Source organism: Apus apus, chromosome 3 (genome assembly GCF_020740795.1).
Source record: "Apus apus isolate bApuApu2 chromosome 3, bApuApu2.pri.cur, whole genome shotgun sequence".
Classification (NCBI taxonomy): domain Eukaryota; kingdom Metazoa; phylum Chordata; class Aves; order Apodiformes; family Apodidae; genus Apus; species Apus apus.
The window spans coordinates 89,578,625-89,601,380 of NC_067284.1; the positions used below are offsets into that span (position 1 = coordinate 89,578,625).

The window sequence follows — 22,756 nt, forward strand, 5'->3', positions numbered from 1 at the left end:
AATGCTTGCTTAAATATGTAAATGTGCTAAGCTAATTTTGCAGAGGAGGAGTGCTTGAATGTTTGCATTTATGGTGACTGCTTATTTGAAGTGAGATTTTTACAGCATAAACTTTCCATTTCATTGGAGGGCTCTTACAAGCTGAAACTGGGAGAAAAGTGTAAAACTGCATTACTGCAAACTAGTTGGCTGTCCAGATTTGTTTATTGGGATCACAGTGCAGTGAACTGTTGTGTGTGCCAGGTCTGTTATCTATACACACATATGTGAGGGAACCTTTTAAGAGAAGGTGATAAGATATATTTATAAGCTCACTGACAGTGCTGAGATGAGATTCATCAACACTCTGTCAGTAGCTGCAGATGCATAGGTGCGTATTTCCAGGCACACATGCTTCTAAGCCAGCTTCTTTAGTACCTTTCAGTTGTTGTCCTTCAGCTGAGGCCAGTGAAGCGATGACAGTTTGTACATGCTGAATATCTAGCCCTGTTTTGATCCACAGATCAGACACATTCTTGCCTGGAAAGATGTTTCTATGGAGTCAGAGCACTGCTCTGAGGTGCTGCAATTTGGTGTCCTCATCTGTGTTAGAGATGTTTTCAAACCAGAGACAGTTTTAGTACCTGGCAAAAGATCTCTTAAGTTTCACTACTAATCCAGTTTAAAGAAAAAAAGCCCCAACCCACATAAGGCTGGGGAGGGAAGTATCTCTTTGTTTTTGTAGATGCAGGCTTACACTGCAGGCTGACATTCCAGCAATATTAACTTAATTAAGGCAGGAATGCAGTGCTGCATTCTTGCATGGGAGGGAGGACAAGGAGGATGCTGGGCTTGGGAGGAGTGGGACCTCAGAGAGAGCTGACATCAGGGTGTCCTCCTGCAGCCTGGTTTACTCTTGAGGTTTATGTGCACCTCTCAATAGGCACAATAATGAGCTGGAGTCCTCAGGCTTAGCATCTGGGCCCTTCCAGACTTATCTCTCAAACCTAATTAACACGACAGAGATAAATAGGGGCTGTGAGTAACAAACAGCTTTACTACAGTTGAACTGCTCTGTCATCCTTTTCCCTTTTCTGTCCCAGTATCCATGTGCAATGGGATGGCTCAGGGTGTATCACTGTGCTTGCTGTTGCCATCTTTCCTATGTGGCTGAGGAGAAATTAACATATTTCCCTAAACACCTCTGGGCACAGGATCATTCCTGAGTGAGAAGGGAAAACTGACCCTACAGCTTGTTACAGCCCTGCAGGTTCCTACCCTCTGTACAAGCTGGCAGGACACATACCATGGTGCTGGCAGGACACATACCATGGTGCTGGCAGAAGTGATACAGGCTTTTACCCAGCACTCCTGTGCCATCCAGAGCAGCCCCAGTCCTGCTGGGGGAGCCCGTGGTTGAGCAAGTAACCTGCCCTGGGACTGCTGAATACCCGGGAGGGACTGGATGCCATGCTTCTGTTATCCCTAGAGCTGTGGAATTCCTGCCAAAGTGAGCTTTTATTTGCTTTTAGAAAAGCTTTACAGAGAGAGGCTTATCATCTTAGAAGCTGATAAGGGACAGAGACAAGTCCAGGAGATGGATCAAACCCATCTCTCTAAATGACTGAGACTTCTATCAGCCTGTTCCAGGCAGCACTATCTGATCTTAATGGGCTTAAAGAAGCAAGGACTGGGGCCAGCACAGCCCCCCAGCCGCTCTATCTTGCAGGCACAAGTGAAGAAGCAGGTACAAGATGCAGTCTCCGTGATGCTAAAATCTCTTCCTCTCCTTGTCAAGAATAGCAAAACAACTTCTGTATCACCTTGTGTGCTACAGCACTTAAATTTTCACCACTAAAATTCTCAGGATTTATGTACAGCAGTTTCAACAGTGCTGTTGTATATGTATGTGACGTGTCAAGCCATGTGGTAAACAGGAGTGTTATATTAAAATTACAGCTGCAGTCAGTACAATGAAGGAAAGACCTTAGAGGTGGAAAAAGGATTTTTTTTGGGGGGGATTGTTCTCTTTTATTTGTCCAGTGTTACCGGTATTTTATACAAGGCTTCCTGTTAGTGAGGTGTGTAGACCAATGCTGACTAGTACCAAGTATGGTTTCTCTTGGTTGAGATGGGAGCTGAAGGAGGTGGCGATGAGAGGTAGTTTTGCTTACTTGTTTTTTAAAAGCTTGTAAAGGAAGTATTTGCTGTGTCTGCCCGGTAAGTAACTGAAGTACTCTGGGAAGATGGCTGCAAGGTAGCTCTGAGTCCCCTTGAATACTGGCTGTAAGGTTGGCCTCTGACAGTCCTTCATCTGCTGTACAGACACAAGTGCAGATTCTCATTTGGTTGTAAATTTCCATTAGAAAAATTTCACCTCTATTCTCCCCTTCTTTTTTGTGTTACACATCAGAAAGCAAAAGCCAAAGCTTGGAAGCCGAGGCCATTCTTCAGGAGCAGAAGGTTATTTTGTGAGAGGTTCTTTTTCTTTTTCTTCGTTTGTTTTTTTTTTTCTTTTTTTTGTCTGCTCCCTTTATATCTAAGCAACAAGCTCTTCAACTTGACACTTATGTCACCTGTCAAAACATTTTCCTGGGCAAGACCAAAGAATAGAGGGACTGATTAAGTTAATGTGCTCAGCTGGCATTGCTGCTGAAGTCTGAAACACCCATCAGCTCATTTTATTAAAGAGACTTGAGGAGACTCGGGGGGGAAAAAATATTTCACTGGCTGAGTTGTTTGGCTTTGATAATTGGTAAGCAGTGTTACAAAACATTGTCTTTGAAAGCTTCAGAAAGCTCTTTCAAAACAATGTACTGTTTGGGCTGTCTCTTGTTCACTCCCTCCTGGGTGGAGAGCAAGTCCTGTTTCTTTGAGGCAGGTAAGGTTTCCCTTTCCATTCGTCTTTTTGCCCTATGAAAGAAGCTGGGTGTGAGCAGGAGACGGCAGACCTTCTGAGGAAGGCATCTGGGTTTGGTCCTCCTCCTTCTCACCATTTCAGAGGATCCCATTAATATGTAGAGGATGAAACGTGTCAAATACCTGTCTCTGTCAACTTGCTTATGGCATGTTGAACCGTCGTGCTGCCTGATGGCAGAGTGGAAGTTTGGGTAGGGCTTGCTTGTTTAATAATAATAAAACCCTAAATCTGCTAAACTGACGGTACAATTACCTTGGTAAGATGATATTTCCCTTCTGTAAGTGGCTTCTTGCTTATAAAGCAAGAATTGTGCATTTCTGGCTAAGGTGTTTGGTAAACTTTATCACAGCATCTCTTGAATCAAGGTGTTACTTACCTTCCTTCACAGTGTCTGGGACAGCACAAGTAATTAAGACACTTGGTGCCCCCTCTTTTCCCTGTGCTATTTATTCCCTGGTCAGCTTTGTTTTAAAGTATTTTGCTTGGAAACAACTTGTATAGTCATCTAAGTATTTAGTGAGCAAGAATTTTTAATTATTTAAATCTTAATAATTAAGAACGTTTTCATCTTGTTTTTCAGATAACGAATATGTTTTTATAGACCTGGAGCAGAAGCTTAGCAAATACTTTTCAAAGGAATGGAAGAAAGAGACCACCAAAGTAAGACAGATGGTTAATTTTTGGAGGCTACTGCTTTGGTATTCTACTGCACAGTGAAATGAAAGATCCTAATCAAAGATCCATAAAGCTTTTCTTGAAGATGGTCTGCAGAATACTGTTAAATAGCAAGATGCCATGACTTGTGCACAGCTGTACAACTAATTAAAAGAGCTAAACCAGTCCCTTACAGAATTTTACCTGAGCAGTAGTAGCCACATGGTTGCTATTGAGCTGGAGAAGGTCAGTTGGTCAGGCTTCCTTTTGAACTTAGTCAAGCCTGTAGAGAGTCTGGAGGCCTCATGGTTATCCTTAAGCAGAACAGCCTAAAATGACCTTATGTGACTTAAACCTGGAGAGTGCTGGAAGTGACTCTTCCAGAGTACATGTGAAAGGACAGTGAAGCAGGAGGAAGGATATTTTGTTAGAGTCTTAGTTCTTTAAAGCTAGCCACCCTGCCAAGGGAGGGAGAAGCTTCCTGAAATCAAGACAAGCCTATGTAATTGGTTAGTGCTGGTCATTGAGACATGATAATGCCTGTTTGTGTGTGTCATTATTAGAGGAGCCACAGTCTAGAACAAAGTGTAGCATGCAATTACTTTCAGATATCTTAATTAGCTCATTATGACATTTTCCACCTTCCTTAAGGGTTTTCTTTTGCAGAGTAGGCACGCTTGCTGTTTCTGCTGCTTAGAGAATTTTGCACATGACTAGTGAAGTTCAGGGATTTCTGTTATCCCCTACTGCTTCTCCCAGATAAGTGAAGGTTGCTTCAAAAACAGCTGCCAGTCATGCAGAGAGGGTTGTGTGTCCAGCCAGTCAGGGTTTCCTAGAACAGGTGTTTCTGGTCACCTTGGGCGTGGGGTATGCTTTATGGTCACTTCAAGGCTGGATTCTTGCAACACTTTTGAAGTCAGGATAAGTGTTGAACCTCTGGTGTCAGGTGAATCATAAAAGGATGAATGAGTTGCCATTGGTAGTACTGAAGTCTGAGACAAGTTAGGCTATTGGAGTGAGTTAGCAGACAGGGATTTAATTTCTATGAAGACATTTCAGGCAGAAAACCAGAAGGTCCAGCTGACAAAATAGGGTGACTATGAACAAGTTCCAGAAATCAAATGTGAATATTTGCATGATGATCAAGAAATTGTTGTCTGCATCAGATGTGCGTGGCATGCCATGTACATCCCAGTGAGATGGGTCTGACCAGCAAAGCCTAGGATTTGCCCATGTGAGTGAAGTTACTTATATGAACACTAAAGAAATGAGAGGCAAAGCAAGAAAGATGAGAGCATGAGCTAGTAAGATAATATATTATTTCCCCCCCTTCTTTTTGTTTTTGTTTTTTTTTAAAGTTTTTCTCTTGTTTAAACAAGCCTGGAAGTCTGAAAGGTAGGCTGTAGTTAAAACAAGAACAACAGAGCTCTTGTTGGCTTTCTTCTAACCAATAACTTCAGCATGAAGTAAACATCAATGTCTCCTCTTGGTCTGTGGCTGCAGGAAGGTGTGAATAACTAAGTATTAGCCCTGACAAACAAAAGGTGAGGAGTTAACATCAGGCTGGTGTGCCTCAGCCCCGGGCAGTAAATGCTGAATGCAGCAGAGATAGCTGGTTACTCCTGGGAGTACCCTGGAAGGGCTGCAGTGGTGCCAGCTTGGCATGCTGCCCTGCCTCGCCTGGTGCTTTGAGGGAGGCTGCTTTAAACTTGCTGCGTTCAGCTCTAACTCATCTGTGGTGCTGCCAGGTGCTGAGCTAGGTAACTCTGGGCCAGGCTGGGCATCCCCAGGATGTACTGGGACTCTCTTATACCTGCTCATTCCCCTTGCCCTCCCCCTCCAAAGTCTTCTGCTTTCCCTAGGATATTTTGCCTTTCAGCCTGTTTAAATGTTTTATGATGCCTTATTGTTGTGAGCCTCCAAGACAGTCAGATCCTCTCCAGAACTTGCCAGGAGCTAAGAGTAGAAAATGAAAAGCAGTATGGGGAGTGAGCTTGGAGGAAGAGAATGTTACCAGATGGCTAACAGGAATTTTGCTGAACGTTATTTAACATGTCTTCTGTCTCTGCTCTAGGGAACAGAGAAATTCAGCCCTCCTTTTGTTGCATTCTTTAGAGTACAATACTATGTAGAAAATGGAAGAGTAATAAGGTAAGTTCCCTTCTGTGGCAGTTACTGTATTTTAAATTATTCACTGTGTTTTTAAAAGGGAAGAAAAGTAATGTTTCTTTGTTAAGCTCATCTCTGTGAGCTCACAGAAATAAGCTTTAAAAATCCACTTGATTTTTTTTAAAGTACCTTCACAGACTTCCTCATCTAGCCATGAATGTTTTCCTCCTGAATCATACTCCTTATTCCTAGGAAAATTGTGGCTGCTTTTCCATCTGTGTTTACAAAGCAGTATCAAAATACATTTAACACTCTCTTGCTTCTTGTGTCTTTGGTTGCATGTAAAGCATCAGATGAATATACCAAAAACAGCTATTTATACTCCAGAGCCCGTGCAAATAATTTTGGATCTGCTTTTTGTATCTGAGCAGTCCTCTGTGCAGTCTACTCCTGGAAATAGACTTTTGTAAATGGACAAAAGAAATTACTTCAGAAGTTAGAGAGTTTTGCATTTCTAGTCCATTCACATGGAATATGGGCTGCACTCAACACACCACCACCCTCACCCACAGTACAGAACAAAGGGTGAGGTAGTTAAAAATGAACAACTGACAGAGTTAATTTGCATCAGTACTTCTGGCGTGGCTGTGACCCCAGGGCAAGCCAAGAGCTGGGATCATTTGGGTGGATTAAAATCTTTACCAAATTGTTGGCATTTGTTCTCATCTTGAACAAAGCTTGGTGGTTTTTTTGTTTTTCTCTTGCCATAGTCTTTCATTTTGGATACAGAAAATTCTTTCTTCTGGAGTCTGTTTGGCTGTTCAGTGTTCTTTATTTAGTTCTGCTTTTAGGTACAAAGAAAGATTGCATATCATTCTACCACCCCAACACACCTATCCTTTAGCATCACAAGAAACTTTCTCTTACTCTAGTTGTGAGAGGAGAGGTTTGTGGAGCCATGCAGAGGTAGCTACACAGCCCCTGCAAACTGTACACACACACACACACGCACACTTTTACAAGCAGTCCAGCACCTCATCTATTATGTACACATCAGCAGCCTGCTTCCCATGAGCTCTTCAGCAGGGGGGTGTGTGGGTTATCAGTGCTATGTGATAGTTACACCTTATCAGACTATCCCTGTTAAGCAGCTTGAGGAAGAAGACAAAAACAAGCCCAAGGCTCCTGTGTCTTTTGATCTACCATACAGGGAATTAGCTGTTGAAAAGTACCTTGAGCCTAAGGCAAGGTGAAATGGAAAAGCAGTGCCAGGTTTAGAGGGGAAGGGAGGACAGGTGTGCAAGAAACAGGACTGGGATTCAAGAGAGTTGACTCTCCTGACTGCTACAGGCTTTACAGAGAAACAGAAGTGCTTGATGTAGTCAGTCTCCAAAACAGGTGTGACATGATTTTTCTTTCATCTGCCTTCTGCCCTAACTTCTTAGATATCATGCTTCTCAAGATAGAAGCTACCATTTCCCATGTTTGTACAACACTGGGTGGGAGAAGATCTTGATCTTGGCTTGGAGCTCCCTACACATGCGTAAACTGTATCAGGGTGGCATTGGCACACATCGAGGATGTCAAAGTTTAAACCCTCCTCTCAGAAAGAAAATGTTTTGAGGGGTCTTACCTGAACCTGAACTTTCTTTTCTTCTTCAAGTAAATTTGCCTTTGTGTCTTGCAGTGATAAGGTGGCACGGCAACTCTACTACTGCCATCTCAAAGAGCAAGTACTTATGTCTCGGTGCAACCACAAAGAAGAAATCTACTTCTTGCTGGCTGCCTACAGCTTACAGGCAGACTTGGGCAACTACAGAGAGAAGGTCCATTCTGGCAAATATTTTGAACCTCAGGCTTATTTCCCACAATGGGTAAGTTCTGGGGGATTTTTCTGTCAACAGACAGTGCACAGAACAGGAGCTATGTAAAGGTACCTAACTGTAGCCACACAACTTTCCCAACTCCCACTGCAATGATCAGGCAGAGTGGTAGAGCATCACCCAGAATTTCCTTCAGGAAATATGTCCTCTGTTTCCACTGAATGTAGGTACCCATTCCTCCTGGGCTCATTCATGAGTGAGGTTGCGTGGTATGTACCCTTCCTTGGTTGAGGGTATGTGTTGGTGTCAAATTAATAACTCTTGACAGTGTAGCTATCTGTTTAATTCTTCTATGGCTTAAAGGGGTGTGTGTTTGCAGTGGTACATCAGCAAGATCTACACAACCTAAGCTCTACAGAAAACCTCAGGGCTGTGAAGCCAAGTCCGTTGCCCTTTGTTCCTGTCTCTGTAATGCTTACCTCTGGGAGGGATAGACCCAAACGCTAAGGGGTAGTACTTCTGTGCCGTGCTTCTGGTGCTTGTTTTGTCATTAATCTCCGGCTCAGCTGCAGAAGGAGAAAAGTGAAGGGCCTGGAAATGGGTTTGTATGTTTGTTTATAAGCATGTGCACATAGGCTTGTGCCCTTCAGGACTTACAAACATCTTAGAAACTCAAGAGTCAGTTTAGGTATCGAATGAAGGGGGTTTAGATAAGGCTCTGTCAGAGCTGGTTACCCGTAGAGAATTCTCCCCTTAGGTGAAATGTCAAGAAAACTGTTGATAAACACTTTAGTATCCAAAAATATAGAAGGGGAACCTAGCTCTCCTACAGACACATCACTGTTTGATGATGTTTGCTGGAGCAGGACCTGGACAGACCCTCCTCTGCAACCTGATTTAGTTCTGGAGCCCCCTTCTCTACTGTGACTGGGGATTTTAGGCCAGCTTGTGCCTTGGGACAGCTGTTGAAAAACCTAGATGTCTCTGGTAGTTGGCTGCTTGTCCCCAGATGAGTTTCCTTTCCCTTGAAAGGTGGCACTGGCCCTGCCAGTGGGGAGAAGATTCAGAGCAGTGACAGGGCTTGCATCAGGAAGGCAAGGCTCGTAGAGCCTCCTTTACATGCAAGTTCCAGCCTGCCTGCCTTGCTGTGCAGAAATGTGCCTTTCTTCCAGACAATGAACCTCCATCTCATGCTGTTCCCTGCTATGGGCGCCTGGCAGGAGGTAGCTAACAAAGGGCTGGACAAAGTAGGTCTCAGACTTGCTGTTTCTGGGGCAGTTTAAAGTCTTATCACAGACTATTGCTCATCGGGCAAACACTGCAAAAGCCAAGGCAAACCCTGGCTCACCTGCACTAAGCCACAACCCCAAGCAAGTATGTGGGTGATTTATTACATCATTACAAAGAGCAACATTTGGCAGGCGTGGAGACGCTTCTCTCCCTGCCCCTGGGCTTCTGTGGGAGATACTGAGCGATCTCCTCCTCCAACGCGATCTCTTCCTCCAACACGTGCTTGAGATCATCTGGCCAAGGGCCACCCCAGGCTTCTGCTAGTAAGGAGAGGCAGTGCTGCCCCGGGGTGATCAACCAGCTTTGAACTGTGGAGCTGGTGTGTCTCTTTCTGCTGACATTGCACAGTTGATGGCATCAATGTTGTCCTCCACTGAGCCCAGCCTTCCTCGTGGGAGGGCAACTAATCTGGCAAGGCATGCAGAGGAGGGCAGAGATGTTACTGAACAGATTAAATTAGGGGCTTAATTTAAAAAGAAGTGGGAACTGGGTGGTGATGGGATCTGTGTTTTGAGCCAGGGCAGGTTGTTCCTGGCTGGATGTTCTCCGGTACCTGAAGGGATCTACTTTTAAGTGCCCTTAGCAGTGGGGGATTTCGTGACTTGAATTCAGCCAACAACTGTCCTATTTGTCATCGCTACCCACAGCCTGGAAGGGACCAGTCTACCAGGAGAGAGGGCTGGGCTGCCCTGTAGCCTTGTACAGAGAGGGCACATGGCCAAGCATGGGAACTGGGCACTCGCAGGCCAGAGAAAAAGGCCTGTGCAGGTTTCTGTACTGCTTAGCAAAGCCACGTGCCTGCCAACCACTCCTGACAGATAAAAAAATACCTTGAGATAGTGTTATCCGCCCCTTTGAGTATGGAAATGCTAAATCAGCCTAATGTGTAGTTTCTGGTCTTCAAAGGACCACCTAGCATTTCTGTAGGGTTTGGAGACAGTTGCTGTTGATTGCGTTGGCATGCTGAGCAGTATTTGTTATCTGCCTATAAGCATTTATGGGTGCCAAGAGTTAGGAAAACTAATTCCAGTACGTAAAAATGAAAAGAGCTGATGCGAACTGTTTAGTCTTGATCTGTTATGATTTTGCCATTTATGATCTGTTTGAAGACATCAGTATCATCTGAGCTGCTTTCAATGCTTAGCCTCCAGGGAGACAAAGGTGAATGTGGACTAACATCTCGTGAGACCATATGAACTTTCTCCACCTCCAGTATCTCCTTTGCTGTTGAGCACAGCTGCCTCCCATGGGGATCGTGGAAGAGTTGCTGACCTGTTTGTTTTCCTTGTGGTTTAGATAATTGCGAAGAGGGGGAGCGACTACATCTTGAAACATGCTCCAGAGATGCACCGAGAACAGCAAGGGCTGAGTGCTAAGGAAGCGGTGCTGAAGTTCATTAAGGAGTCCTGCCTGCTGGAAGATGTGCCCGTCCACTTCTACAGGCTGCAGAAGGTTAAACCAAGAGCTTCTTATTTTGAATGCCTCTCATTGTTAATTGGTTGCACCACTGCGTTTTTCACTTTCTGTTTAGTTGAGGGACAGTTGCCTCTGATTCAGTGAGGTCAAATCAGCCTAAAATGTTCAGCCCAGGAGTCCTGTCCCCACAAACAAATGTTGCCAATATACAGATACAGCTGGAATCAAGTTTTGTTCTTCAGCCAAGAAACTGGCCACAGGAATGGCAAAACTGAATTTTTGTCCTTGCCTGCCAGTAGACTTGCACTAAGGAAGTTACTGAGAAGCGCTTTTTTTTTTTTTATTGTTGCAGTCCATTGAAATGGTGATAAGAGGTCAGCCAGCTTTCACACAAATGCCATGTAATAACTTAAGGTGACACTGAGTCATCCTGACTTTCTTACCCCCATCCTCTCTGTCAGTGGTTGGTGCTTTTTTCAGCTGTATGACAGGTTTTGGATTCCTGGATTATTGCTTGTCACCACGTCTTAGACTCCTTACCCAAGCCTGCTTAAATAGAATGTGCTTCATTTTCACATACTGAGAGAATTTAAGTCTAGAGATAGGACTGAAGAGAAGTTTTTGTTTCCACTTAGGTAAGTGAAACCTGCTCATGCAATTAGGAATGGCTTAGACCTTTTTTCCAAGTTAGCTACTCCATTTTCTCAGACTCATAAGTAAACTTCTTGGTTGTGCTCAGTGGGAATTATGTCTGAGAGGTATTTGTGTCCTTTGACCAGATCTAGCAGCTCTAGTTGCTGGAGAAACATGCATATTGTGGAGGAAATAAGTTCCAGTTTGGTCTGTAGTCTAGGCTTAGTTTCAGTTCCTCTCCCCTGTCCTCTCTGTTTTGATTCTAATGCTGTTAATGATGCAGTCACAAGAGGGTTGGTTACACCTGAATGTCGTAAGAAATCCATCTGGCAGGACACGATATGATTTATATCTGAAAGCACCAGAGCTGTGAAATTGATTGCACTTAGTATCAGAATTCCTATCCCACTTGAACTTACGTTTTATGCATTGCTAACCTCTTCATGTGTTGTTTGATCCACAGTGTGCTCTTCCTGCTGTGTGGCATAGTTATCTCATCTTGTGATGAGATGTCCTCCTCCTAGGTGACACCTGGGTCATAAAGCTCTCAATCGAGCACACAGGGGTGCCAGGAGAAGGTGTCAGTGTACTGGCTGCCCTGAGATTTCAAAAGCTGTCACTTTTGTCTCACACCCTCCTCATGGCTGCTACTGAGGTTGGGAACTCAAAAATAAAACATAGCACTAAGCCTTGTATCTCTCCTTAAGACCAATACTGATTTACAAAGCTTTTTGCCCTTAGGAGGCCGAAAGCGTTTCTTAGTGACTTGAAACTGGAGACATGGATGGTATCAGGGACAAAGGGTGAGGTAATGTGATGACATAAGGCTTGCTTCTGGACAAGACACATGAGGAGAGAAAGGTTTGATGCAAAGTTTGAGCTCTGTGAGTCCACAAATTTTTACCCCAAAATTTTCTTCCCTCTGCTTCTCCTGGTGAGAATAGTATGTGTTCCCCTCCCTAACTCTGCCATGCCAGGAGAGACTGAAAAAACTAGTTAATGAAATTTTTTTTGTCATGAAGGAGTGCCATGGCAAGGAGATGGGGAGAGGGGTGCCTTCTGTTTCTGGCTGTCATCTGGAGACTGAGAGTGGTGCATGTTCATGGGGACAGCAGAGGCAGCACATGGGCAGTATGAGAGGTTTCAAGATACCCTTGAGAGCAGCAATTGTCCATACCCTCAAATCATTAAAGCTAGAGGATTCCCTGTCCGGGGCAGCTAGGGTGTTTGCTAGTGAAATGCTTGAGACTCACAGTAAGAGGGGATTTGGGGTATAGATATTTCAGGGGTCAACAAGGCAAGGTGCACTTTACAAACACAATAAAACCAAATGAGCTGATGGCATCTGCCTGATGAGTAGACCTGCTACCTCTTGTGCAGTAGGTGCCAGAACAAGAGCGTGGTCTTTGTAGATTAACCTTTGACTCCTGGCTCTTCTGTTCTTTTAGGATAAGAAGGAGGATCGCCCGACAGTTATCCTGGGCCTGACCCTGAGAGGAATGCACATCTATCAGGTAACAGACTGCCGTGAAAGCCTTCTGGTGTAGCATTAACTCTGCCCAGCTCCCCTGTCCTCCCCCCAGAGCTCCTCTGCCTCCCCTTTGAGCTCCAGGCTCCACATATCTCAAATTCTTGGTTGTTTGCAAATTCTTTGCACATTGCTGACTCCACCCTGTACCTGCCAGTCCCTGTGTCACTCCAAGTTTGATGTGTTGCAGGAGGTGAATCATGTTCGCCAGCTCCTCTACGACTTTCCCTGGTCACACATTGGGAAGCTGGCTTTTATGGTGAGTACGACAGAATGGACGGAGCCCATCTGGCAGTGAGCTGCCAACATGGGGCTTGGCAAAGCTGTCAGCCTGCCCGTGCTGCCATGTCAAGTCCTGTCACTCATACACACAAGACCGCAGCTATTTCTAGTAGCTGCACGGCTGAGAACATGCTCTTGCTCATTTCAGTGGCATCTCTCCTCTTTACGCAGGGGAAGAAATTCGAGATCCAGCCAGATGGTTTGCCTTCTGCACGGAAACTGGTTTACTACACGGGTTGCCCCTTCAGGTCGAGGCACTTACTGCAGCTCCTCAGCAACAGCCACCGGCTCTTTCTGAATATCCAGCCGGTGTTGAAGCAAATCCAAAAACTGGAGGAGGCTGAAGGTGTGTGATGGAAGGGCAGGTGACTTTGATATGGGGAAGAGTACAGCGTGTTAAGGCTCTGCTGTTGCTTCACAGTGTCTGCTTTCTATCTAATTAATGATGTTTCTGCCTAATCTGGAAGCCAGTGGGAGAAACAGAGGTGTTAGATATGTTTCAAGTCCGCTACTGGGAATTATGGCTCCCACATTGCTAGACTGTGATCAGAAATCCTGTGTGTGAGAGCAGTAGAAGGGGAGTATCTCCTTTTAGCTAAGAGGAGATCCTCACTCTCTGTGCTCCCAGTTTAAGCACATTTGACATGTGCTTCTCAGTGGAAGTAATTTTTACTTAAAAGCTTTTCATGGGGTTAAGATCTTCTTGTGTTCAAGCAGCAGTACAAATTGTGAGCCAGTGTCTTAATTTTTTAGTGTCCTTTCCTAAACACTAAACATAATTTAATCTATACTGATCAACAGTTAAGAGCTAGGAGTTGGAGGTGCTAGAAACAGCTTGAGAGCAGATCAGGACCCCAAGAACTTATCTTTTCTGATGGGTTCCCCTCTCTTGACAGTCCCTGTTATGCTTCCAGGCAAATTTTAGCCATTTAATCACGTCTCATCATGCCCCCTTCTGTTTTCTAGCTCTGCAAACTGGGTCTCCTACAACTTCCCAGCCCCAGTGGCTGTTTTTAATACGTTGCATAGGTCTTCCTTCAGAGGACTGTGTCTTCTTTCCTCCAGCCTTCTCCTATATGCTGTTTTTTTTCTCTTCCCCTGCTGCTTCTCTGACTGCTGTTCCCTGCATTCTCCATTTGCACTTTCTCTGTCATCTCTGGGGTTTGTAAGTGTCATATTTTTACCTTCAAGGTCAGTAGAATTCAGCCAGCAGCAGCTGGCCCTCTTGTCTAAGGACACAGGCTGACTCCTTCCAGGGAGAAGTTGGGAAGAAATTTGTTTCTGGTTATTGCTCATCTCAACTAACTCTAAGGAGCGTACATCCATCTCTGAAGTGTTGATCACCGGTTGTGAGGAATGGGTGTACAGGGCAAAGCAGTCCTCAGTCTCATCTAGCTTGGTTATTTCTGCCTTTCCCTCCAGTGGGGTTATAGAGCTGGTCTTGCATTGGCATGTGTCAGTTTACTTGTAGAAAGGCTTGCTAAGCAATTGCATGTGGGCAAAAGGCTTGTTTTGTGTCTCCTAGTGTCATGGATTTCTTGACCATCATCAGCACACCTTTCTTTAGATAACAGATAAAAGCCATTGGAGAAATAATAAATCATTAATAAATGCCTGCCTGTTCTTAACTGTCTCCACACATTGGTGACTGTTTCAAGAAACAATCAATACACTTTTTTTTTAACAACTGAGCACTTAGGTTAGCAAAGTAATTGCTTTTTTTAAAAAAAAATCTTCATTCTGGAGCTACTGTTTTCTGTATCATAACTGCCTTTTCCTGCATGTTCTAATACTGGAGATGCTGGATTTACTGCAAGTATGACTGATTGTTTTACAACCAGCTGTGCATCCCAGTAACTGTCAGCAAACAAAATAAAAAAACTGTCCTGTATTTGTTCAGTAACTGCAGCAGTTGTTTCTTAGTTGTTGGACTGTGGCAGTCCCAGAGCTTACTGATTATTTTTGCTACCCTTCCTTTGGTCTTGCTTAAAGTTCCCACTGGTTTCTCCCATCTTCCTTCCTCAGAGAAGAAGCGCTACCGGGAGTCCTATATCAGCGACACCCTGGAGATGGACCTGGACCCGTGCGACAAGAACTCGCACAGCAGCGGGAGCAGCGGGGGCAGCCGGCGGGATAACCGCCTCTCGCGCCAGTCCACGGGGAGTCACGGCAGCTCGCACACGTCGGGCATCGAGGCCGACTCCAGGCACCGGGTGTCAGTGGAGATGTCAGTGGATGAGCCCTTCAGCATTGACCGGGTGCATCGGAAAGAGAAATCCTGCAGCTCAACCATCAGCTACGGTAGCTCTGGCATTGACAGCGGCAGCAAAGGGCGGGCTGAAGACGACTCTCAGGATGATGGTAAAGAATTTGGAGATGAGGAGCAGTTTCTAAGCACACTCTTGTCTTCCCCTGCAGGAATAATGGGGAGTAAGAGAACGTGAAGCAACTTGGAGCAGAAGTGTAATGCTAACCCTTCTGCCACTCTCTTCCTCCTAGAGCTTGAGCTGGCAGTAGATGAGCCAGAGGAGGTGCCTGTAGATGAGCCTTTAGAGGGAGAACAGTTAGAGGAGGCCACTGTGGGAGAATCTGTTGAATCTCTTCCTCTAGATGCTGCTAGCTGCCAAGGTGAGATGGCTTTCTGCTACTGCTCAATGCTTTTATTTAGGCTCTAGCAACAGGCATAATCTGAAGGGTCTAACAAAGTTTTATCTTCTTACAAACAACTGCCCGTGGTACTTGTACTGCACTACTGCAACAGCATTTAAAGTCAGCTCATCTAGAGGTCCAAGGCAAGCAGCCTATATTGTACAGTGCTGCTCTCCTCTGTGATTCTCAGGGTCTCCCTTCTCAAAATTGGCAAAGTTTATATTCAGTTAATAACGAAAAGATAACTGAGGTAAACCTTTTGTAGTGATGGAATTTGCTTTAAAATCTTGTATACCACCAAACAGCCAAGGGGTTCAACTACAGGTTCATGGGCTAGTTGCAGGAATTAAGAGGTAAAGTTTTGTAGCTTGCGATACAGGGAATGCAAGACAGTGGGGTCACACAGGAGCTCTCTTGCCTCTTACAGACTTTACAGCAAAGCAAGACAGGTGAACATGGGACAAGTTGGTGAGAAGCTGTTTTCTTGAGTTTTTAAACTTTGACCCTTCGGGCAGAAAGGAATACTTGTGAGCAAAACTCACAAAGCATTGAGGGTACTTACTGATGTATATTTATATATAGGATAGCACTGCTTGAATGAGGCCTGTGAGAACCACTGCCCTTTTCCACAGCCCACAAAAGCTCAAACATACGATGCTTCTCACTTCCATTTTCTCCTTTGCAGCTATAAATCAGGAATCGCTGTCTGTGGTGCAGGTCACGCTAATAAAAATGAGAGGCCAAAGTGTGGAATCCCTTCACCAGGTAAGAGGGGGGGCTCGGCAGGAGAGTCTGTGAGTGGGCACTGAACTAAGGTCTAGCATAATGGAGACAGCTGTAAATCAGGTGAACTTGACTGGTCTGATTTTGACTGATTTTAAACGGTGTAACAAAAACCAGCTGTAGCTGTTGCCCAGGTACTGCTGTCACGAATAGGATGAGAGCAGTGCTTGGGTCCAGAATAGTATAGAGAGGTTTGGAGCGATTAGCAGGGAAATCTTGCAAGCCAGCTATCATCTGCCTTAGGCTTCCAGATGGGAAAAGGAAAATAAACCATTTCCAAATATTCAGTGCAACGTAGAGCCAAGACTGTCTATGCAGTTTGGATGTGGGTTGCAAACTTGATAATCTTTCTGCTCCTTAAGCCAGAAGGAGCTCAAATCAGAGCAAAACCAGATGCTCAGGCTCTTAATCACTATCATTTTGTGTGATTATACTACATGTGTGCTGAAGTCTTTGTCGTCAACATTTTCCTTTCATCAAACCCTTGAGAAAAGGCAACTATATATGGTAAAATATGTCATATCGTAAGTTGTTCTTGGAAGAAGCTTATTAAAATGTCTTTTTAAGGCAAAACAATATTTCTTTTAAAAGTATAGCTGTACCCACTGGAGTAGAAATGTTGTGTGGGGTTTTTTTTAAAAAAAAAAACCCACACATCTCCACCATTTCTTCTCTTTCTGAATCCAAATTAGCCTTATCTGCTAAAATAATTTTAAAAATCTGTTCATTGCCTTCCCCTTTACTCCCTGAACTTTTCTGAACAAGGATTCAGTTACTTCTTAGGACTGTTTTTTCTCTTTTCATGCTTTTTCCTGGACCTAGTCAAAAGTCATAAGAAATTTTCACTTACCAGAAAAATAGTCATAAAGTGCTATAGGAGATTTAAATTTGTTATATTTTTCCAAAGCTGAAGACTGTACAGTACAAATCATAATGAAGTTACTCCTGTATTTGAGTGGAATTACTTAAGAGTGCAAGACAGGAAGTGGGCATCTTGCTTCAAGTAATGTTTTTAACATTAAAGCTTTTACCAACACATGCTTATGCTATTAATTGATTGGGAGGCATCTGTTATAAAAATGTTTCTAATCAACACAGGACTATCTAAGCAATTGCTAAAACCTGCTGCCACTTCTGTGCATCAAATACTTGGTGCATCTTTAAAAAAAACAACAAACCTACCTCACAAGGCCATCGAACTAAATGCAGCAGGACTTAGCATTGACCAGACCATACAGCATCTGCCTGCTTCTGGGAGTGCAGCTGAGACAGTGCAGGGTTTCCTCAGGGTAGTTTTTTTAATTCCCATGCTATGGAGGTGAGCACAGTGAACTTGGGAGGAAGTTTTCTGTGTTGCCAAAAGAAGTGTCTTGGTTTAAAAATGGTATTCCTGAAATCAGCCTTAATATTAGCATTTAAAGCTGATTATGAGGAGACAGAGCAAGAAAAAACAGGTGTGGAAGTTGGAAATTATCAGTAATTCCTCTACAGAGGCTGAGTCACTTCAGCTTGTGTAGCAAGATGCTGCCTCTGGGAATCACTGCTGGTTTGTCACTCCCATTTTCCTCATTACTGAACAATATTATCTAGATGAAACTGTATGTTGCACTTAGAGAATTTTGGACACCGTAACCCATTTGTTTGCATGGTTTCCTTCTCAACCTTCCTTTCACATCACTAGACTTTAACCAACTCAGTGTGTTCAAGCAGCTGGGGAGCTGGGGTAATTTTTTGTTATGTATACTTCATCTATTTGGGGATGACTGCAAGGATGTGCCAAGAAGTGTCAGGTCATTCAGGTGTCAATACCTGTCAGATGTTTCATCCATTGTACTGGACACGGAGAACACAGTGCAGACACAACAGGATTTGGCTGAACATGGCAGGGCACCTTAATGCACTTGTAACTTGTTAATGGTTCACAGCTTCTTCATTAAGCCAGTGTCCTTCAGAAGGCCAGTGGTGCTGGTTTGAAGGAGGGGAAGATTTTTTGAAAACTTGTATCATGCATACCCAGCATCCTTAGGCTGTGTCTGAGCTCATCATTCTAATTTGTGTATCTTACTGAACTGGCAGGTCAGATCGCCCAAAAGCAGGAGCTGCACAGACCAGCACAGCCAGAGTTTGGATGACATCCGCCTTTACAAGCACAGGCACCCACCACTAAGTGCCACACTGTCTTCAGACACATCCCACAGCTACACATTTGGCTGCAGCCTGGAGGATAAGCTGTCTATCTATGGCTGCGTTTATTCCACAGCAGACTGCAAAACCAAGTCTGCCCTTTATGGGAAGCGATCCATGAACTGCCTCTCCTTGGATCTTCTGGGAGAGGACCAGCTCCCAGAGGAGTTTGTGGTGTAATAAGATTGGAGCACTTCCATTCCAGGAAACGGCTCGTCATGGAAATATATACCTCATTAACACTTGTGATGTCACTCTGGTTCTTGCAGGAGACTGTGAGCAACTTTGTAATTCAGCTCCATTATCAGTCAGTGGCATCACTTCTGCAGACCTGACGTTCAGGGCAAATCAGCTGGAGTGTAGCACTTAACACTGACTATTGAAGTGTATTGTCTGAGCAGAAAATGGAAGTGGCCTGCACCATTAGCAGTGTCACAACCAACATAAAAACCAAAAACAGTGGACCAAAACTGATGCTGTAAAGCAAACACTGTGTCCAAATGGATTTATCAGAAAGAAATTTAAAGTCTATGTCAGTTTATCTTTCTGCCTTTCTCTTGTGGTCCATTTATGTTAATGCTAGTGTACAGATAGTTTGGTTGTCTTGAGTTGGTGCTGCTGCAACACTGCCGACAGCTGTCAGGTCAGGATATATGCTAAGCACATTTAGAGGGCTGTGTATGGAAGTGTCTAACCTGTTCCTGTTGTAATGAACACAAGTTGCCTATTTGCTTTACTGGGAGCAAGACTTGCTCTGCTAGGAGTTGTGTTTTTGTTTTTGTTATTGCTGTTTTGTTTTGTTGTAAGCATCCAGCCAAATACAATGTGCATTCTATTTTTTTTTTCTTCATTGCAACAAGTGGAACTGTCTCTCAGTTGCCTTCTACTGCCATGATGGAGACTGGTAAATAAATGCTTATAGCCTTGGAGAGACAGAGGATAGAAAACACAAATGACTTGGCTGCTTCTGAGAGTACAGAAGACAAGTTAAGAGCATTAATTGACTGGCTCATGAAGACAGGAGTGTGATTGGATAATTTGTCCAGGCATGATCACCGCTTACTTTGAGTCATACTTTTATGTTGTTCTTTCATTTGTTTTTAATAAATCTGTTCCTTAGAATTTTTTCCTTTTGCTTAAGAGTCAAGTATGGATTGGAGAAAGTCGCTTTGGAAGGACAGACATGACTGTGTCCAACTTAATCAAGAACGGGTCATGCAGATGTGAGTGTGTAGTGCTGCAGGGCTGGTGATGGTGGAAGGATAGGGTGTTTGTGTGCCAAACCAAGGGTACTTGTTTGGTGATTGTGAATGGTGGAGCTGGCTGTGGTGGCTCTCACTAGGAAAATAACTATAATTATGACTGATTCAAGCATTTAGTGTGGAAAGCATCCTGCTACTTGTTACATCCAAATAAATGTATGTTTGTTTGTTTGATTGCCTGTCTTCCTCCAGTACCTCCTCCCCTCACCAGCATTTGAGAAGCTTCTACTTACAGGCACACGTAACCTGTGCACATCTTTTGATAACCTTGCAAGTGGAAGCTAATAATTCTTTTGCTAACTCTAGAAGCAGAGTGATGTTATTGGGCTGGTTAAGGAAGTGCATGTTGTGCAGTGCTGATCACTCAAAAGTTGAAGATAGATGAATTCAGGAAAGGAAGGAAGCCAGACCATGATGAGGAGAGTTTGAGCTGCTGCTTTGATGGGGGGGGTTGCAGCCTCATTAGTTTCCTAGTATATTGCATTCCAGTAAACTGTTAAAATAGCAAATCCATGAAGTCTGTCATCTCACTATTTCTATGCAGGTGAGTGTAGTGTAGAGACGGAGCATGAAGGTAGGTGCATCTGCCCTTACTGAAGTAGCATCAGTGGCCGTACGTGCTCTGAGATGAATCCAGCACCAAACCCTAGTTGTGTGTTTGAGGAATGAATGACGGGCACAAGCTTACTGTAGCCATGACTCAGCTGACCATGCCCTCTTTGATCACACTGTTCTTTCTTTTTGTAATGAACAATTAGAAGCTGTGCATTCACCACAGTGTCTCTTCCTTTCTTCCAGTCAAAGCCAAAAGGCCTTTACAGAGTGCTTGAGGTATGTTTACTGTATCCAACTCTCCTGAGTGGATCTAAGTGGGTAAAGGACACCTGGCTGTTCATAAGCAGTCCAGTCAAGCCTCCTGCTGTTGGTCGCTCCCTGGTACCTGGGGCATGTTTGGCCATAAGCTGTGGGAGACAGGCAAGGCCAGGATCCAGGAGGTCAGTGGCAGTGCTGCAGGGAGCAGCCTCATTTTTTCAGCTGCCATGGAGCTGGAGGGGTGGCTCTTACTGCAGCAATGCCTGTCTCTGTGGAAGAGACAAGGGAAAGGGGGTTCTGGAATGACAGCTAAACAGTTGCTCTCCCACCTATGCAGATGTACAGTTACTCATAGTTCTGGCAATGGTTGTTAACAGGAAAAAAGCTCAAAATTCTGTGGTCATAGTAGTTTGGAAAAGTGTCATAAAAGATGTGAGCGCCCCGTGCTCACATCCACTCACACTTGTCTCAAAGACAAATCACCTTCATACCTGCCTCAGCCTAACCACCCCACTGAAGTGTTTATTGCCGCCACGCAGCTTGGTATTTTCTTTTTGCAGTTACTATGGATTTGGTGAAATGACATCATCCTGCTTTTGCTGATTACAAAATACACCAATGCCTGAAAACAGGGTAATTGGCTCTTGCGTAAGCATCCACTGCCTTGTATGTACAGGGGGGTTTCTTGTAGTTATTCATGGCTGGTGGGGGAGGTAAGCTCTCCAGGTCTTACCATCTTCTCTCAGTGGTCTACACAGCTCCCTCCAGTACTGTAAATGACATATACATATGAAGGGGAGACTGGACAATTTTGTGTGTTAACTGAATATGAATTAATATCTTACAAGCACTGTGAATATCTGTTATGCAAGTTTTTTTATTCATATGAAAAAAACCAAACCTGTTCCTGCTATTAATAGATCTATTTTTTTGTTTGTCTTTGGATTTAGAAGGTCTCTTATTATTTTTAGGTTTTATTAGTTTGGTAGAGGGTAAGCATTTATCCACTGATGTTAGAAACTAGCTGCCAATATTTGTATATATTTGTAAAATACTTATGGTGTAATCGCTCTGTTTTAATGATAAATGTTTCTCCTTTCCATGAAAGGAATTTCTTGTTTAAAATAAAATATAAATAATTATATGTACACCTGCAATAAAGTATGGATAGATAAAGGTAATTGTGTATTTTTTTTTTTCCTCCAAGAGGTGCATGTCAGTGACATCTTCCATTTGAGATAGGTAGGCTGTAGAAATGACCTTGCTGCCAAACTGTAATCCATAAGAGCTCAGCTTGTGATGGCAAACTCGGGCACTGTGCAGCAACTCCTTTTCTTCCCTGCCACTCTCTGTAGCGTGATGCCACAGGGGCCTCTGACAGGCATCGAGGACCCAGTCAAGCAGGTTGGAGTCAGTGAGAACAGTAATGGCAGATGAATCCAACTGAAGAGACAAGTTCAGCTGCCTGTGGTGGTTAGTCAGGAAAACTGAGCGTGCGAATTCCCAAGGGTGTAGAGAGATTCTGTCAGCATCCTGCCAGGGGCTGCATCCAAGGACGGGCACACCAGCCCATGTGATGTGAAGTGCTGCTGAAGAGCGCTCTGCCCTAAGTCACCGAACCTGCTGGCCTGGAGTCTGGCATGGATTAAGGAAAGTTTTGCTTTTCTTGGGACATGAGTCTATGAAGGAGTGTCATAGTATTAACTATTCACATATCTTCTTGAGGAAACTTGCTGTCTGGTTGTTTTTTTTTTTCTTCCCTTTTCTCTGGATATGTTATAGACACCTAAAGCTAGCATTAAATGTAGTGTTGCTCCTCTTCTTACAACTTCCCCTCTTGTACTTTTAATTTCTGTCCGATACCTTCTGTGTTTCTAGTATATAAATTTTCAAGGATTTGAGAGACACATCTAGCTTTGCTTTGGGGTTGCTAAGGAGGTGAAATCAAGTAACAGGCAAACATTGAAGTCACCTGACTCTGAAGGGCTCTATCACTTTGCTTTGTTTCGTTGCTTGGCAAGTAATAGCACCTACTTGCCTGCTCCGATGGACTGCTGGTGACCAGCAGATATCTAGGATGAGTTCGTCCCTGATGAGGGGACTGCTCATGGTACCAGCAAATGCTGTGTGGGTTCAGTGAAGTAATACAGTGTGAGGTGGGGGGAACGTTGTTCCTCCACTGGCTGTGTGTGGAGGCAGGCCAAGTGCAGGAGCTGCATGGAGGCCATGTCTGAAGGTGTGTGATAAAGCAGAAGATTAAAACAACCCAGGTATTTTGGGGGAAGTGAGAACAGTTCCTCGGTGGAGTTCTCAGCAGCAAGGTGTGAGACACCAACGGGTGGCACGGAGTTTTAAAAGCCTGAAAAGTTTTGAGCAACAATCAGTCATGAAGTTCCACGGTGGTGGGCAAGCACCCTGATGTAGCTCCTTG

The 22,756-nt window shown here is 44.1% G+C and overlaps 1 protein-coding gene across 2 annotated transcripts in view; it reads left to right on the forward strand.

Moving 5' to 3' along the window:
• The window catches only part of FRMD1 (FERM domain containing 1), a 40,984-nt gene extending 21,298 nt beyond the window's left edge, over window positions 1-19,686 (forward strand). Inside the window, exons 4-14 of one of the 2 annotated variants that reach the window (XM_051615502.1) lie at window positions 3,480-3,559; window positions 5,628-5,704; window positions 7,350-7,536; window positions 10,072-10,227; window positions 12,273-12,338; window positions 12,543-12,611; window positions 12,806-12,980; window positions 14,660-14,995; window positions 15,134-15,262; window positions 15,969-16,048; window positions 18,143-19,686. In XM_051615502.1, coding sequence (XP_051471462.1) covers window positions 3,480-3,559; window positions 5,628-5,704; window positions 7,350-7,536; window positions 10,072-10,227; window positions 12,273-12,338; window positions 12,543-12,611; window positions 12,806-12,980; window positions 14,660-14,995; window positions 15,134-15,262; window positions 15,969-16,048; window positions 18,143-18,430 — 1,643 coding nt within the window. In that variant the 3' untranslated portion in view covers window positions 18,431-19,686. The remainder of the gene's footprint in view (window positions 1-3,479; window positions 3,560-5,627; window positions 5,705-7,349; window positions 7,537-10,071; window positions 10,228-12,272; window positions 12,339-12,542; window positions 12,612-12,805; window positions 12,981-14,659; window positions 14,996-15,133; window positions 15,263-15,968; window positions 16,049-18,142) is intronic. The other variant, XM_051615503.1, reaches the window with a different exon arrangement.
• Window positions 19,687-22,756: the final 3,070 nt, after the last annotated feature.